Genomic DNA, 18,901 nt, shown 5'->3' with positions numbered 1-18,901 from the left:
AGTGGTGGTGGCGGTGTGGAATGAGCTCCCAGTGGAAGTGGTGGAGGCAGGTTCATTGGTATCATTTAAAAATAAATTGGATAGGCATATGGATGAGAAGGGAATGGAGGGTTATGGTATGAGTGCAGGCAGGTGGGACTAAGGGGAAAAAAATTTGTTCGGCATGGACTTGTAGGGCCGAGATGGCCTGTTTCCGTGCTGTAATTGTTATATGGTTATATGGTAACCTGGATGTAGAAGGGACCCGACCCAAAACGCCACCTCTGCATGTTCTCCAGAGACGCTGAGTTACTCCAGCACTTTGTGTCTATTTTTAGTAAAGTCACGTGACTCACCTCCATTTGGTAAACCACAATTGCGTTAAATTATTTCAAGGTAAAAAATCAGCACGTCTCTTTAACTGTGGTTATTATTTTTGCCACAAGATGGAGATAAAGCTACTCTGTGAAAATGTACACAGTCAGTTAAAGATTATCAGGGGATCATTAAAGACTGTTTTTTTTTTGCCACTATTTAAGTAACAGCTTCCCACAGTTAATGCCTGCCATTTTATTGGAGGGTGAATCCGTAAAAGTGGATTTCCTCCAAATTTCACAAGGGAGACGTTTCTCCTGGAGTCGGTTCAGATGTTTTATGGCATACGAGGACTTGGGATATGTAAGTGTCACAGTGGCGCAGCTGGTACAACTGCTACCTCACAGCACCAGAGACCTGGGTTCAATCCTGACCTCAGGTGCTGTCTGAGTGCAGTTTGCACATTCTCTGTGACCACATGGGCTAGCTCTAGGTGCTCTGCTTCCCTCTTCCATCCCAATAACGTGTGGGTTTGCAGGCTAACTGGCCTTTGTAAAAATTGCCCCTAATGCGTAATGCAAAAATGTGATATGGAGTACTAGTGTAAAGAGATGATCAATGGTTGGCATGACTTGGCGGGCTGCAGAGCCTGTTTGCATGCTGTATCTCTAAACTCAACTAGACTAGATTAGACTTGACTAAAGACAAAAATGTAGGATCTCAATCCAAAATGTCACCTATTCATTTTCTCCAGAGTTGCTGCCTAACCCGCTGAGCTACTCCAGCATTTTGTATCTATCTTCAGTCTAAACCATAACTAAATTTTTTCCAAATCTGGAGTAGAGGTTTTTTTTTTTGGGATGGCTTTTCTTTTAAAAAGAAAAACCTCTGTTATTCACCGTACCCGAGCCAGGGGTGTTTGATGAAGGATGAAACACAAGGCGCATGATACACAGAACTCAACGGGTCAGACAGTGTCGCTGGTGGGAATAGACAGGTGACGTTTCGGGTGGGGAGCCATCTTTAGAGTTTCGTGAAGACACAGGTTCCAACATTGGTGACTGTCCCTTTAAATCTTACCTTAACCCTTTTCTTTTACTGCAGACTCCGATAATGCTGACACCAAATACCTTGCCGTCAGCCATCCACTTCTGGAGCACTCTGAGTCCAATAGCTCCAATGAGCCCAGCGAAGCTCTCGTTTCAGGTAAGAGGCAACGGCAGACTGATTGGGGGAAGATAGACACAAAAATCTGGAGTAACTCAGTGGGTCCAGCAGCATCTCCGGAGAGAAGGAATGGGTGATGTTTCAGGTCCGGGACCCTTCTTCAGACTCCACTGAGGAGATTTCACAGTGGAGCAGACCAAATGTGCAGGAAGGAAATGTAGATAGACACAAAATAACTCGGCGGGACAGGCAGCATTTCTGGAGAGAAGGAATGCGTGATGTTTCGGTCCCGGGACCCTTCTTCCTCTTAAAATAAAGATGTAGGGACAGGCTACATCTTTGAGATTACAAACGTGACTGCGGTGGCGGGTCCGGGTTAAGACGTGGTCGTAGAGTCTGAGAGCTGGAGGAATCAGAGGGGGAGCAGTGAGAGAGGATGGTGCAAAACTCTCGTCAGAGAGGGGAGGAAACCTTCTTCAAAGAAGAAATGCCTTGAGGAGATTTTCACAGTGCAGCAGCCAAAATGTGTAGGAAAGAACTGCAGATGCTGGTTTAAATCATACTGGATTACACCAAAGATAGACATCAAATGCTGGAGCAACTCTGTGGGTCAGGCAGCAACTCTGGGAAAAGAAATAGGTGACGTTTTGGGTCACCACCCTACTTCAGCAGGGAATGGTTTGCCGAGGATTTTGGGAGGAACTCCAGCATGAGTTTGGTGGAAGGCCAGAGAAATGGTGTCCAAGCTCATTCATACCTGGTTGATAGGACAGATCCAGAGAAGCTGAGATCCAAAGAGGTTGAGATACTAGGAGGGTAGATGTGGACAGAATAGATGCCACGAGGGCAAATGCAGAGTGAGATGCCACAAGGGCTTTGTCGGTTCTATAACAACATTTAAAAGGCATTTGGACAGGTACATGGACAGGGAAGGTTTAGAGGGAAATGGGTCAAATGTGTGCAGGTGGGACAAGTGGAGATGTTGGTCGGCATGGACAAGTTGGGCCGAAGGGCCCGTTTCCATGCCGTATGACTCTCTGACTCTAAGAGGGCAGATGGTTTATTGGACTGGAGATCCAGGGGAATATGTTCCATGATTATCATTTGGTTGTTTATCGCTTGAGATGAGAAAACATTATTGTAACAAGATGAACTGTATATTTTTGAATTATTTACACCTGAGGGATGTGGATTGTGTCCAAAATGGGGACTGATTTTCAAGGAATCATGGAAATTGGAATATGGTGGGAAAGTAGAATCCAAGGCATCATTAATTTTAAGTAGATGCAGGCTGGAGGGACCGGCTGGTCTGGTCAATCTTATGTTGCTCCTAAAGTCTCCCGTTGGCTATATTTAAGAGGGAGTTAGATGTGGCCCTTGTGGCTAAAGGGATCAGGGGGTATGGAGAGAAGGTAGGTACAGGATACTGAGTTGGATGATCGGCCATGATCATATTGAATGGCGGTGCAGGCTCGAAGGGCCGAATGGCCTACTCCTGCACCTATTTTCTATGTTTCTATGTAAGTCACGATTGGAAAAATCAGAATGGCGGCACAGTGGCGCAATGGTAGAGTTGCGGCCTTACAACGCCAGAGACCCGGGTTCGATCTTGACCTCGGGTGCTGCCTGTACGGAGTTTGTACATTCTCCCTATAACCCCGTGGGTTTTCTTCAGGTGCTCCAGTTCCCTCCCACATTGCAAAGAATTGCGGGTTTGTAGGTTAATTGGTTTCAGCCTAGTGACATGATTGATAGGTGATGTTTTGTGTCAGGACCCTTCTTCAAAATGAATGTAGTGGATGGGGGAGGGGGGGGGGGGGGGGGAGAGAAAGCTGGACAAGAGAAGTATTGAGCAGGACAAAGCCTGGCACGTGATACATTTTGAAGAAGGTCCCAACCAGAAATGTCTGAAGAAGTGTCCCGACCTAAATCACCCATCCATTTATTTCCAGAGACACTGCCTGACCCGCTAAGTATCTCCAGTACTTTGTGTCTATCGTCGGTGTAAACCAGGAGCTGCAGTTCTTTCTTTCTATACTGAGTGATAGGTGGATACAGGTGAGGGGGGGTTGATTGGCAGATGGGTGGACAAAAGCAAAAAATGAAAATGAGACAGAAGGATGTCGGGTAAGGAGGGGAGTGAAATGTAAAGCCAGAGGGAGGGATGCAGTTGGAAGGGGTCGGGGGGGAGAGAAATAGGTGGCATAGTGGGAAAAATGGTTGTGCACATGGCTGGTGCACAGGAAAGAGTGATGAGGAGGGGGGTTATTTGGTCACCTTGATTCCACTGAAGGTTGGATAGGTTTGATGAGCTGAATGACGTTCTCTTGTGCCAAGTTGATCCTAGTTCTCTCTTTCAGTTTCCATCAGCAGGGAACACCCAGATCCACATCCCCATCGCCAGTATGGATGGACTATCCACGCCCGTCCTCTCGTCGCCCGCCCTCCAGAAACCTTGAGTGGGTTTGGCTGAATTTGAAGTTGATGGAGCAGCCATCACACCTGATATCCTCTCGTCAAGACCTGGATCCGGAGGTTGACGCGGTGACAGTGTGGACGGAAGAGACGGGATCGGATCCTTTACACAAACATCTTCAGTTTGAGGACTGACGTGGAGGGTAGTCTCCCATTCATCGTCAAGGAGGGTTGTTGGAGCTCTGCGGTGGAGTGAGAAGGAAGGATCTCCTCAACCTGAACTTCTGCGGATTGAACGATGCGCCTGAACCCTTGCTGGTTCAGCCCAAGTTAATTAAGGGGGAGGAGGGAGGGGAGTGGCCAACATATTGACACTGCCAATTAAATGCACAGATAGGGCCGATTAGAGTACGCAGTGTGGCTGTGACGCTTCACTGACAACTGAGGCTCAGCTGCAGTAATCCTACGCTGAGGTGGAAGGTTGTGGGTTCAAGTACGGGTCCTGCCCCAGTGATCAGAGGATGTATAACACCCTCTGTTAGTGCAAGGCAGCGCCATGCTGTTGGAAGTGCCGGCCTCAAGGTTACTTGTTAACTTGAGCACCGCTTGCTCGCCAAAGTGGAAGTGGGACAGACAGTCCTTCCTGTAGAAGCAAAGAACTGCAGATGCTGGTTTATACCAAAGATAGACACAAAGTGCTGGAGTAACGTTTAGGCTTCAGAGAAACAATGCGGAAACAGGCCCTTTGGCCCGCTAAGTCCACGCCGGCCAGCGATCACCTCATACACTAGTGCTGTCTTGCACACTCGGGACAATTCACAATTTTACTAAAACCAATTAATCTACAAACCTGCGCGTCTTTGGATTATGGGAGGAGACCGGTGCACCTGGAGGAAACCCACGTAGTCACATGGAGAACGTGCAACGTCTGTACAGACAGCACCCGTGGTCAGGGTCAAGCCTGGGTGTTTGGCGCTGTAAGGCAGCAACTCTACCGCAGCGCCACCGTGCCGGCCCCAGAGGCTCTCGATCTGTTTCCTGTACTTTGTCCCATCATTATTGTAGATCCAGTATCAAAGATAGACACAAAGCGCTGGAGTAACTCAGCACCTCAGGCAGCATCTCTGGAGCAGAAGGATGGGTGACATTTCGGGTTGGGACCCTTCTTCAGACCCTTCCTTCCTGTTACCCTGAGCCAGGTCTTTGTCCCATTAGCTATATTATCTGGGATCATCACTTTGCTGTGTATGGGAGCATGGTTTGCACAAATTGGCCCCTGCATTTCATTACATGAGGGACAATAGTTCAAAGAGGGCTTCTTGGGATGTTACGGACTCTGGGATATCCTGGACGGGATGCTATAGAGATGCAGATCATCCTGTCGGTACCAGGTTACAATGGTTTAAGCTGTGAACTGGTAAACACATGCAGCCTATACACTGGAGCAGGTATCTTGAGGAGAATTCGAATCATTCATTGTCTATGCCATACAAGGAGGCTCTTCAGCCCATTGTTTAGTTTAGGGATACAGCGCGGAAACAGGCCCTTCGGCCCACGAGTCTGCGCCGACCAGCGATCCCCGCACATTAACACTATCCTACACACACTAGGGACAGTTTACATTTATAACCAAGCCGATTAACCTACAAACCTGTATGTCTTTGGAGTATACGAGAAAACCGGAGCTCCCGGAGAAAACCCACGCAGGTCACAGAGAGAACGTACAAACTCCGTACAGACAGCACCCATAGTCAGGATTGAACCCGGGTCTGTGGCGCTGTAAGGCAGCAACTCCACCATTATGCCACTGTGCCGCCCACACTGGGATATTGTTCAGAGAACCACATGGTAGTTAGTGATTTTAAAGGTGAGTAATTAAATAAATCGTTAGTAACGAAAGTGCTGGAATGTTTTAAATTCCTGTCATAGCTCACTGCTGTCCTTCATATATGGGTCTTCCCAGTCTTTATTTCCCTTCATGACTATCTTAAATTTGTATTTTATCCAACTTATACCTCACACTCTGACTCTGAGGTCTACAGAAGTATTTGGAATCTATATATATTAGAATATGTGGGTTCATTCTGGTCGGAGCAACTCAGTCGGGCAGGCAGTATCTCTGGAGAACACGGAGAGGCGACGTTCTGGGTTGGGACCCTTCTTCAGGCGGAGTCTTGTTGAAGGTCTGAAAACAGGTCCAGACCCAAAACGTCAACTATCTATGTTCTCCAGTGATGCTGCCTGGCCCACTGAGTTACTCCTACACTTTGTGCCTTTTGTTTTTGTAAACCAGCATCTGTAGGTCCTTGTATCTCATATATTGGACTCGCAGATGGCCCTTAACAATCAGGGATGGATAATAAATGATGACGAAAAAATGTTCCATTGCAACAAAACAAAAATGACATTGTTTGCAAAAGAACTTCTCAAAGCAAGAACCAGTGAGCAAAATACTTTGAGACAATAAACAAAGTGCTGGAGTTACTCAGTGGGTCAGGCAGCGTCTGTGGAGGGAAATGGATGGACGACGTTAGGGGTCATAGAAACATAGAAAATAGGTGCAGGAGTAGGCCATTCGGCCCTTCGAGCCTGCACCGCCATTCAATATGATCATGGCTGATCATCCAACTCAGTATCCTGTATCTGCCTTCTGTCCATACCCCCTGATCCCTTTAGCCACAAGGGCCACATCTAACTCCCTCTTAAATATAGCCAATGAACTGGCCTCAACTACCTTCTGTGGCAGGGAATTCCAGAGATTCACCACTCAGGCCCCTTCTTCGGACAACACGAGCAGACTGATGATCTGATGGTTGGAACAGTCTCCCCCTGTATCTTATCGTGACTTTGGCAGCAAGCATAAGTGACGTGTGTGGAAGAAGTGTCTATTTATACAGCGGTGGTTTACCAACGGTGAACAGCAGCAGTGACGTACCACACCACAGGGTTGGCAGCTGTGGGGCCTGTGGTTTTATATGTCAACAGCCAACATTATAACAACACGAACAAAAGTCAAGGATGGTAAAAGTATATCAGCCCATCGAGCCTCTTCCATTACCGACTGAAGTTGGGGGCATCACAGCGGTGCAGCTGGTAGTGCTGCTGCCTCACTGCGCCAGAGTTTGGGTTCGGGCTCGGCCTGGATGGAATCTGCATGTTCTCCCAGCGACCACATTGGTTTCCTTCGGGTTCTCCAGTTTCCTCCCACATCCCAAAGACGTGTGAGTTTGGAGGTTTACAAAAATGCTGGAGAAACTCAGCAGGTGCAGCAGCATCTAAGGAGCGAAGGAAATAGGTAATGTTTCGGGCCGAAACCCTTTTTCAGACCCTGAGTTTGGAGGTTAATTGGCCTCTGTAAAATTGCCCCTAGTTTGTAGAGAGTGGATGTGAAAGTGGGATAACACAGAACTAGTGAGAATGGGCGATCGATGGTCGGAGTGGACTTGGTGGTTGACATGGTTTATCTCTAAACTAAACTAAACCTTGCTTGGTATCCACTGGTACATTGGATACTCTTTAAAATGTTTGACTCAATTATTTCACTTGATTAAAAAAAGGCACAAAATGCTGGAGTAACAGTGGATCAGGCAGTGTGTCTGGAGAACATGGTGGGTGGTGTTTCGGGTCGGGACCCTTCTTCAGACTGAACCACACCCTAACCACTAGACAACATACGGATGATACCCGCGTGATATTTCTGACGTGCTTTATTCATCTGCCATTTTACCTTAAGGCATCAACCTTTGATGACATCATTGTTTGCTCCTGGGATAGTCCAGCCCAAAGATTGATCCAGCCTGTGATGATGTCATTGGGGTATGACCTGGTGTTTGCACCTGGGCTAGGCCAGAACCTAATTACATAATTAGTGTTTGGTCTGCTGTTTTAAGATTAAGGCAGACCCAAGGGGAAAGTGAACTCCATTGTCCTGGACTGTAGGATCTAGAGCTCTTAAATAAGGTAAGATTTGAAAGACAAAGTTTTTTTAAAGACTGTCTGTAATTCCAGAACTTCAGGAAGCTTAGTGTAATCTTGTGTTAGAAATGCTTCAATGACCACGAAGTTCAGTATTTCTTTTTTGTGGGGTAACAAAGAAATACTTGGAATTAACCATAAAATATTTTTTTTTTTTCAATGAATTGAGTCAAATAATTTTAAATGTAAGTATGTTGGATTTTTTTTTTGGAACCATTTACATTGTATATAGATATACATGATAAGGATAAGGGATAACATTTAGTGCAAGGTAAAGTCTGATCAAAGATAGTCTGAGGGTCACCAATGAGGTGGATAGTCGTTCAGCACTGCTCTCTAGTTGTGATAGGATGCTTTGGTTGCTTGATAACAGCTTCCTCCTGCTCCTGTGAATTCCTGGCCCTCCCTCGGCTTCTGGGAAAAGTGCAGCTGGTAAAGTTTGCATGTACAAGGTGTCTTATCCTGGTAACTGGAGTGTCTTAATGGTGCATCACCTCCATCGCTTCTGGGTGATGGCACACACCTCCACCACCGGTGGAAGAAGTGTAGGGACAGAAGTCTAAACTAAGTCCAAGTCTTATTAAGATGAAACCAAGAAGATTCTGACATGAGACAACGTTACAGACATTTATAATGAACCCTCCTCCTCACCTGTGTATCCACCTATATTTTTCACTCGGTGTGGTGGTGGATGGAACGAGTTGCCAGAAGAGGTGGATGAGGCAGATGTTATAACAACATTTAAAAGGCATTTGGACAGGACAGATTCTGAGGGTCATGGTCCAAACATGGGCAGGTGGGACTAGTGCAATGTACAGAGTCTTTTATCCAGTGTAGGGGAATCAAGAGCCAGAGGTTTAAGGTTAGAGGGGAAGGATTTAATAGGAAACTGAGGGGCAACATTCACAGAGGGTGGTGGGTTTATGGAACGAGCTGCCAGAGGAGGATGTGGTTCAGGCAGGTACTATAACAACATTTAAAAGATATATGTGGGCATGTTTGTGGATAGGAAAGTTTTAGATGGCTATGAGGCAAACACAGGCAAATAGGAGTAGCGTGGATGGGGCATCCTCAGCATAGTTGAGTTGGGCTGACGACACTGTGTTATATGACTGATTACAATAATAAACCCATCACCTCCAGGCTTTGTCATTCAGCTTTCTACCTCCTACAATCAGTCTGAAGAATGGTCCCACAAATACAGTGATTTTTTTTTTTTTGCATACGGGTCAGTGAGATTATTACCATATGTGCGTATAACTGAGTCCATATGCAAGAGTTGTCATGTTTTGGCGCCATTTATACAGTCCCAGCTACAGCTGGCCATAAGGGCCCGTTGCAGCCGTCGCCTCCGTCGGGATCGTCCCGCGAACCATCGTCCCTCTCCTCGCTCGGCCATCTTCAGCCTTCCCGCCCCGGGGGAACCTCCCATAGCCGACCTTGTGTGCGCGGGATGGTAAGGCCCTCGGTCTCCCCGTGGGCCACGGTGTGTGCAGGGCCGTCCCTTTTCAAAGGACTGGACTGAATGATAATGTTCAAACAAAGTTGAAGCAACTTTCATAAACTTGCAGCTGAACTCCAGTTCTTATCTTCCTCTAATATTTCAGATATTTGCAAAATCAGATACTTTATAGATTGAAGACTAATGTTCTGCTCATCAATATATCTTTTGTAACACATGTATATTATTAAGAAAAATTATCTTTATAAATAGATTTATATTTTGCAATGTTGTGTATTTTCATGTAATTGGATGGAGTGAATAGTTTCTTATGGAATACAAGCTGCTACCTATGTAAGTTGATTATTTGTGTCGTATTCCTGTACACAAGGTACCCTGTTACTGAAGCTCCCTTTTTTAAGTGCCAATGAGAGATCTTTTTGTAATTGTGCAATGATGTGTCCTATAAACGTTCTGGGTGAAACAACAGTTAGATTAGACGCAATGTGATTGATTATGTGTTATAGGATGATACATTGCCCAGAATAGGGGAATTGAGAACCAGGTTACATCGGTTTAAGGAGGTGGAGGAGGTGGGGGGGAGATTTACTAGGAACCTTTTGAGTTCATCCCTGCCTCAACAACCTCCTCCGTCAGCTTGTTCCATACACACACCTGCCCTTTGCGAGAACATGTTATCCCTCAGATTCCTATACAATCTATCCCCCTTCACCTATAATCGATGCCATCTGATTCTAGATTCCCATACACTGGGCAATAGACTGTGCGTCAACCCTCATAATTTTATATACATCTATCAATAATTATAAAATTATTATTCATAAAAATCATTAATGATAAAAAATATAGTAGGAAAAAAACCCAATCCCCATGCCTTATCAAAGGAATGCTGCATCAGATAGGGCTGGTGTAAATACTTTGTACACAGCACTTCAGTTTAATATATTACCGAGCTGAACCAGTATTGATCCAGGAGACCAGATTTGCCATTGACCAGCCTCCGGAACATTCCGTATCTCACTCCCTGTTGGAGTATGGAATGTGCAGAATACATGTACTAAATCTAGCCAGTCCTTCTTTAGGGCCCTCTTGGCACGATATGGAGCATTAAAGGCCAATATTGCAATGCTGTTTGGTGGGGGGAGGTTTCCCATGAAAGATTTCATCACTACATTCACTACGTTACAGCAGTGAAGACATTTAAAATAACTTATTTTGAAACATCTGGAATGTTCTGAAAAGGACATCAAGGATGATTGAGATGGATTTTAATCCTGTAATAGTTTTGGGCCAGTATATGTTCTACGTGATCCACTGGCACAAAGTGTTTGCATGCTCCAAGTTCAATTGCTTCAAGATGTAAATCAGGCACTGATATGTGTATCTGACTATTTTTGTTTAAACAAAGAAACCATGTACAGCTTTACTTGCTTGATATGTTGTGAATGCAATATCTTTTGTGGAGGGAAGGGGAAATTGATTTGAATTAGTAGTGTGCATTCATTTTGCCTTTTGGGCTCTTTATCCACAACCAAATAAAAGTGTATTTTTTACTACCGTGTTGTTTTCATGGTTGTACTGTGATCTTAATTGCAGTAGGTAGGACTGAGTTCTGTGGTGGGTTCCAATCTTGCTTCACAGATTTAGCCACAGAGGACATGAAGAACCAAGGTCACCGGCATAATCAAGGACCCGGTCACTCCCTCTTCTCCTCTCTCCCATCAGACTGGAGGTACAGAAGTGTGACAACGCACACCCCCGGATTCAGGGACAGTTTCTGCACAGTGTGATCAGGCGACTGAACCATCCTATCACCAACTAGAGAGCGGTTCTGACCTACCATCTACCTCACTGGAGACTCATGGACTATCTTTAATTGGACTTTACTGGAATTTATCTTGCACTAAACGTTATTCAATTCATACCCTGTGCTCTGTGGATGGCTTGATTGTAATTATGACTACACATAAGCCATCCACAGGGCACAGGATAAAGGGAATAACTGACTGGATAGCACGCAACAAAACGGCTTTTCCTTGTACCTTGGTAATCTGACAATAAAATAAAGTAAAAAGAAAATAGATCCGCATAGACTGCACCAGGAAACCAGGATTGTTTCAGGACGTCTGGAGCTTTGAGGCATCAACTCTACTACCTACTGTATGCCACTGTAAACAAAAGCTTCCTCATTCAAATCTCTTCTGGGGTTGTGGTGACCGAGTGAGTGGAGAACCCTGCCTGTTGAAACAGTTTTAGAAATGAGGAACTGCATACCAGGGGCGTCGCATGATTGGCAGCCCCGCCAACCATCTGTCTTATATTTGTTGTTTGTTATTTTTAATGCGTTTTAAAAGTTTGTGTAAATGTTCTCCAGTTTGTTTTATGTAGGGGGTGGAGTGAAAATTATCCTCAGCTATCCATGTTCTCCAGTGATGCTGTCTGACCTACTGAGTTACTCCAACACTTTGTGTCTGAGTTGCAATTAGCGTTGCTTTTACACTACTACCAACCACTACATTTCAATAGATTGCCAGTTTTATTGCCAAAATCTCTGTACAGCTTAGGAAATTGAAACATTGCAAACTGATAATTCCAGAAATTTAATTTTACAATTCAAAATTAACACAAATAATTTAAAATCTATTGCATTTTGAACGGTGTACTTCCAAAAATGCCTTCACTCCCAATCTCCTTTGCAATCTTCCATTTATTCTCCTCTGGTTTTCATGCCATGATTATTCATCGGGCAAAAGGTGTTGCACAGGTACATGGACAAGAAAGGTTGAGAGGGATATGAGCCAAATGCAGGCATGCAGAACGAGTATAGATGGAGCATCATGGTCGGCATAGGAGAGTTGGGCTGAAGGGCCTGTTTCCATGCTGTATGACTGACCCGCATGTGACAACAAGGCACCATTGAACCATTAACTCTATCACTATAAAAATATTTCCTAATTCTCCGTTTTAGAGGTCACGATGGAGAGGAGGGACATTCATTAAGGATCTGTATCCTCCCATCCCCCTGCCCTCTGGCTCCTCCTCCTCCTTTTTCCTTCCTTTCCATAGGGGCCCGAAACGTCGCCTATTTCAGAGATGCTGAAGTTGATTTTCTCCAGCATTTTTTGTGTACCATGGATAGGTGACTTGTCAATTTGGGAATCTTCTTGCTACATACTATATGTTGTCTTAACTGTTTGCTTTATTTGTGGATTTACTTTCGATTTGTACATTAACCTCTCCCAAACTATCACTGTTTTAGAAATATTTTGCTGCTCTGTTTTTCAAAACTTCTCATTAAGCTTAGTTTAGTTTATTATTGTCACGTGTACTGAGGTACAGTGAAAAGCTAGCTGTTGCGTTCTGATCAGTCAGCTAAAGACTGCATGATCACAGTCGTGTTGTCCGCAGTGCACAGATACAGGACAAATGGAATCACGTATAGTCCAAGATAACGTCCAGTAAAGTCCGATTACTGCTGGTCCGAGGGTCTCCAATGAGGTAGATGGCAGCTTAGGACCACTCTCTAGTTGTTGATAGGATGGTTCAGTTGCTGAAGTTAGTTGAGTTATGGGGTGAAGGACCTGTTTCTATACTGTATCTCTAAATTAAACTAAACCTGGCCTTGCTGAGCGCACAGAAAGGTGAGGAGGATTTATTAACCTGATTCAAATATTTGGAATATTAGTTTCAGAATATTTGGAATTACTCGGGTTAATTCTTCTGTTAATCATGAGAGGAATAGACAGGGGGAATTCACAGAGCGTTTCACCCAGGGTAGGGGAATAAGAGGACAAAGGTTTAATACTGTAAGAAAATAATTTATCTGTGTATTTGCCCCCCCCGCACATATGACAATAAAGTAGTGTTGGTGAGGGGAAGGGAACCTGAGGGCCACTTTTTACACACAGAAGATGGTGGGTATATGGGACGAGTTGCCAGAGGAGGTAGTTGAGGTATTTGGGCAGGTATATGGATAGGAAGCGTTTAGTGGGATGTGTATCAAACGCAGGCAAGCTAGACTAGGGTGGATGGGATATATTGGTCGGTGTGGTCAAGGTGGGCCTAAGGGGCTGTTTCCATGCTGTTTGACACTATGACTCAATGTTTGTGCCACAAGATGCTCTGCAAGTTGTACTCGAAGGGTAAGAAGCTCTCACTGAAATTCGGATCATATTGCGACCTGTTGTCCCTGGTCAGGACCTTCTGCAACTTAAGCCAGAAATGCCGTTCTACGTGAGGGTTGTGGGGCCAACTTAAGACCGAGGCCTTGCACAGTCTCTTGCGCAACTGAAGGTACTTTGACTTTCGCAAAGACTGATCCAGAAGGACCAGGACTATGACGTCCACCTTGTCGTCCAACAGCCGCTGATGTGCGATGAAGAAGGCTTGTCTCAACTGCCCACTTGCAAAGCAGGCGTTGGTCAGTATGAAGATGGCTTTCCTACTTTGGTAGATGGCATCGTACAAGTTCTCTATTGATGACTTTCCAGGAGTCCAATCTCTCTCCTCCAGGCAAAGGTTGAACTTGCGCTGTCCTTTCTTCTCAAGGTTGACCACCAGCTCGTGGTAGACCCAGTCAGCCACAGCATTGTGATTGGTGTCGAAGACTATAAAGGCGTCGTATTGCAGCTTCTCTGACGGAATCAACCTACTGCCTTTTAACTTGGCGACGCACACGTGGAAAGTGTACCAGGAATCCCAACCAAACAGCTTGTGCAATATTGGCAGGGCCGTGAGTGTTAGAGTCAGCACAAACGAGACCACGAAGCCGATGCTTCCATGGATCTTCTGGCAAGACTGTGGGTCCGTCAAAAGAATGCTCTTGCCTTCTTGTGATTCTGGAAACTCGCACTTCCAAGCGGTGGTAAGATCAGCCAGTGAAATACTCGTATCTTTGATGAAATGGAGAAGCCAGCCGGCATCACAGGTGCAGCTGAAAGGATTGTTGGCCAGAGCCAGAACGCTCAGCCCTTGCAAGAGTTCAGAGGGCAAACTATTTACGTATAAAGCTTTGATTTTATTCCGACTCAAGTCAAGGTGACGCAGGGCTTGGGCCTGGGAGAAAAAGCTGCTGGGAAGTTGAGATATTTTGTTGTCCCGCAAGACAAGTTTGGAGAATCGCTCCGGAAAGAGACATGCTTTTGTGGGCAAACCACGAAGCAAGTTTTGACTCAAGTCCAGAATTTCAAGGTTTTTTAGTTCTGATAGGTTGTCCCAGTTGAAAAAGTCCATTTGATTGTCATCAATGTAAAGCTCTTTCAAGCTCATTGGAAATCGAACCATTGCCTCTGGAGGTACAGTCTTCAGCATATTCATCGAGATATCCAGGATGGTTAAGTTTTTAAGGTTGTGGAAAAAATTCCAGTAGGTATTAGTGCCACTCTCCCACATCACGCTCAAGAAGTTTCCACGAAAGTTCAACACATTCAAAGTGCTACTGTGCAGCTCACTTGTGACCCGTTTTGCAATTTTGTTGTGTGCCAAATTTAAGCACCTTATGGAGGGCAAGTATTTGATGAATTCGAACCCATGGCCCATGCCTTTCATTTCAAAAGTGTAACTATTGGAACTGAGGTCCAGAACTTCGAGTGTCTGGATCTCTGAAAATGCCTCCTTAAAGTAGAAATCTATTCGATTGTAAGCAAGGTTCAGATACTTTAGGTTCTTCAGCCGGTTGAACTGTGTGCCGTCCAGTGCCTGCGTCAAGTAATTGCAATTCAGTAAAAGGCAGCGGACGTTCTCCAATCCTTCAAAATTGTCTGGCTTTATATCTGCTATATTGTTGTATGACAAGTCAAAGACTTTCCCAAAAGAAGAGCAACTCTCGTGGGAAAAGAAGGAAGACGCTCCTTTGGTTTTGGTTCCCTCGACGTCCTTGTAGTCTTCTCTTCTTTCTGGGATCCAGTACGGTCGATGGCTGTTGTCAACCAGGTCTTTGTTAACCTCACCACTGTCAGACAGATGGGGGCAGGAGTTCTGCAATGAGAATGACAATTTGTTTTCTGAGAGCCCGATATACGTCAGCGACGTCATATTCTCAAAGAGTTTAAGGTCAATTTTTGTGATGAAATTCATTCGGAAATTTACCGAGCTAATGTTGGGCATTCTGAGCAATGGCCCGATGGTTTTTTTATCCAAGGTGTTAAAGAAGAAACCATCGATCTGAAACGTTCTCAACGACCTAACGTTCTCCAGAGAAGGAGGCAAGACAAGGTGCTTGAAGATGTGGAGCGGTTTGTAATTGTACATTAAGTTGAGTTCTTGCAGGTGGGTCAGGTTTGCGAAAAAGGTGGCATTTTGAATGGCGTGGGCGAGAAAGTTGTCGGATAGGTCCAAGGATGTTATGCCTCCCAGTGACTGGAACAAGATGTCATCCAAGTACCTGAGGGAGTTGCCCCTGAGCACCAGAGTCTTCAGTTCCCTCAGATGAAGAAAGGAATGGGGAGACAACTCAATCGATTTGTTGTTTTTGCAGGGAAAGCAGGGCTGGGCAGCATGGTCACACCGTTGACAGTTCCATGCCAGGGAAAGATATTCCAAATGAACAAGGTTCTTAAAATCCTCTGAGGAAATTTGTGGAATCTTATTCTCAGATAGCACCAGTTTTTTCAAGGATCTTGGCAGTCCTCTAGGCACGACCAGTATACTATTAAAACTCAGGTCTAGTGACATCAGGTGTGGCATGTTCCTAAAGGTGTCCTCATTAAACGTAAACGGGGCATTGCATGGATTTTGATAAAAGCAATTCTTACTAAAGTTGAGAAATTTCAGGTTAACTAGGTTGGAGACATTTGTAAATTGCAAGTTGATGATGTTGTTGAGTGCCAGGTTCAAGCCGATAAGGTTTGCGGGCAACTGTGGGATACAGGTTAAACTATTTCCAGCTAGGTTAACTATTTCTAACTTGCGAAGGTGAAGGAAGGCTCTGGACCCAATGATCAGTTTGCAGTCCTGACTTGGCAGGCGGAGTTTCCCAGGGCTGCAGTTCATGCTCAAGTCAATCACCCGAAGGTTTGGCAGACCAGAGAACGCTTGGTCATTGACTTCTTGTAGAGAATTATCATTCAGCAGGAAGGTGGTGGCATTTTCTGACCCGACACTTGGCACCGAGGTTAATTGCCTGTAGCTGCAGTCTATCTGTTTGGAGGTTCTGTAGCCATTGCAAGGCAGAAAGGCTGGAAAGTCACACCAGGCAGGGTGGTGAATGAAAATGGCAAGTAAAATGATAGTTTCTCCCATGCATCTCTTCCAAGCAGCCTATTACAAAGAAACATTGAAATATTATCATATTTCGTTGCAATCATAGATTTTTTAGACAATGGAGGCACAGGAAAGAGAAAAGAGAAATTGTTACATCTCTTTGAGAAGTTCTGCGGAAACTCAGCGGGTAAGGCAGCATCTCTGGCGAACATTTAGTTGACATTTGGGGTCAGGACAAAATGAGGCTAGATGGAGGATCACAGGGCACAACCAAGTGAAGTGACAAAATAACTTTATCACAAAGTGGGCATGCTTAATCTAAAAAAGATGCAAAGTGCTGGAGTAAGTCAGTGGGTCAGTCAGCATCTCTGGAGAGTATGGGTAGGTGACGTTTCTGGTCAGGTTCCTTCTTCAGACTAAAGCCTTTATCCAGCTGAGTTACTCCAGCACTTTGTCTTTTTTTTTTGTAAACCAGTATCTGCAGTTCCTTGTGTCTACGTTATGCTTAATCTCAAATTCACACTCTGAGGGTGGTTGATGTAGATTCAGTTTTGACTTCTGAAAGGGAAATGGATATATATTTGAGAGAGAAGCATTGAATAGCTGTGGAGAAAGCCGGACAATGGGAATGAATGGTTTAGGCTTGCACCGAGCCACAGGAGGTCGATGGGCCGAATGCACTCCTTCCATGCTGCAGGGATTCTACATTTTATCCTTTTCCTTTTAAATAAATATTTCTCTTTGATGGGAGTTGAGGAAAATGTGAGAGAGAATAGGTTCTGGGGAGCATTTTAAATTCAGTTCTCTGATAATGAAAATATATATTTTTGCCAATATCTTTCATGACCTAAAGATTTCCCAGTCACTATGCCACTGGGAAATGAGTGGAGCAGTCCAATTGCAATGCAGTGACTATAGTTTGGATGTTTTCTGTCAATGCTTCCTCCCACACTTCAAAGATTTACAGGGTCGTAGGTTAATAGGCTTTGGTAAAAACTGCAAATTGTCTCTATTGTGTAGCACAGTGCTAGTGAATGGAGATTGCTAGTCAGCGCGGACTTGGTGGGCCGAAGGTCCTCTTTCTGTACTATCTCTAACCTAAACTAGAATTGCAGTTAACAAGTGGGAATGCAAATTACATTGCAGCAGAGGAGGTGGACAGCATGGATATGCAGACTGCTTGTGGGAGCTTGTTACTCTAGGGGCATACAGCATGGAAATGCCCAACTCTCCCCCAATCTGACCCAAGTATCTTTGCAGCATTTTCCCTGCATTTGACACATAGCTCTCTAAATTTTGTGTCCATGTACCTTTAAGACTTTAGACGTTAAGACTTTAAAGATACAGTGCGGAAACAGGATCTTCGGCCCATCAAGTCCACACTGACCGGTGATCACCCCGTACACTAGCACTATCTTACACTCTAGGAACAACTTACAATTTATTTTAACCAAAGCCAGTTAACAATAGACAATTGACAATAGGTGCAGGAGTAGGCCATTCGGTCCTTCGAGCCAGCACCGCCATTCACTGTGATCATGGCTGATCATCCACAATCAGTATCCCGTTCCTGCCTTCTCCCCATATCCCTTGACTCCACCATCTTTAAGAGCTCTATCTAACTCTGTCTTGAAAGCATCCAGAGAATCGGCTTCCACTGCCTTCTGAGGCAGAGAATTCCACGGATTCACAGCTCTCTGGGTGAAAAAGTTTTTCCTCGTCCCCATTCTAAATGACCTACCCCTTATTCTTAAACTATCGTGGAATGCCCTAGAATAATTATCAAGGGCCCAGTGGTGGAGCTGGATGTGTGAGCGATCTCGTGCTATAAATGGAACGGTATTTTGGCTCGTATTTTTTGGAGCGCTACACTTCGTGGAAAAGATCTACAATCATGCTGTTAAAAATCTACGATCATGATGAAATCTTCGATGTACTCACCATTTTACATGTGATTTTTGCAAATGCAGAACTGTCAATCCTTAATGCTCTCCTAGATTAATCCACAGATATTGACGAGATTGTTGTTCAGCTCGAGTCTGCTCAACTTGAAGCTTTGTGGAACTAAGTTCGAATGCTCGTCAGTCTCTCTCTAGTTTCATTTCCCCTCTGTTTTCTGTAGAGTCAGCCACTGCGTTATTGTCACAGCCAAACCGCTGCTCGGAGAAGTTCCTTTTAATAATAATATATATTTTTAATTTTTCATTGCACACAAGCGCAACGAGATTTGGTATGCAGCTTCCAACCGATGTCATAACATAAATAACTAATAACATTTGGATTTAGATATTGATATCCCGAGAACATGGATTGTAATAGAACAGTGAAACAGTCAAAACAGTTCAACAGACTAAAGTGCATATGTGTCTGTGTGATGTGACCATCCGA

General features: G+C 44.7%; 2 protein-coding genes across 2 annotated transcripts in view; one reads left to right on the top strand and one right to left on the bottom strand.

Annotated features, from left to right (window-relative positions):
* LOC129704714 (ETS domain-containing protein Elk-1-like) overlaps positions 1-7,651 on the top strand; it is a 49,392-nt gene extending 41,741 nt beyond the window's left edge. Inside the window, exons 4-5 of the mRNA XM_055648022.1 lie at positions 1,399-1,500; positions 3,822-7,651. Coding sequence (XP_055503997.1) covers positions 1,399-1,500; positions 3,822-3,920 — 201 coding nt within the window. The 3' untranslated portion in view covers positions 3,921-7,651. The remainder of the gene's footprint in view (positions 1-1,398; positions 1,501-3,821) is intronic.
* A 5,251-nt stretch (positions 7,652-12,902) lies between these two features.
* LOC129704712 (toll-like receptor 9) lies at positions 12,903-17,806 on the bottom strand. The gene has a single exon (XM_055648021.1). The coding sequence runs from the start codon at positions 16,550-16,552 to the stop codon at positions 13,412-13,414; it is 3,141 nt and encodes a 1,046-aa protein (XP_055503996.1). The 5' UTR covers positions 16,553-17,806; the 3' UTR covers positions 12,903-13,411.
* Between the last annotated feature and the right edge of the window lie 1,095 nt (positions 17,807-18,901).

Source organism: Leucoraja erinacea, chromosome 16, assembly GCF_028641065.1.
Source record: "Leucoraja erinacea ecotype New England chromosome 16, Leri_hhj_1, whole genome shotgun sequence".
Classification (NCBI taxonomy): domain Eukaryota; kingdom Metazoa; phylum Chordata; class Chondrichthyes; order Rajiformes; family Rajidae; genus Leucoraja; species Leucoraja erinaceus.
Note: the sequence above shows the minus strand (reverse complement) of the source record. Positions and strands in the feature narration are given on the sequence as shown.

Excerpts from the sequence above, each read along its gene's own strand:
- LOC129704712 (XM_055648021.1), bottom strand. The coding sequence starts at position 16,552 with ATGGGAGAAACTATCATTTTACTTGCCATTTTCATTCACCACCCTGCC.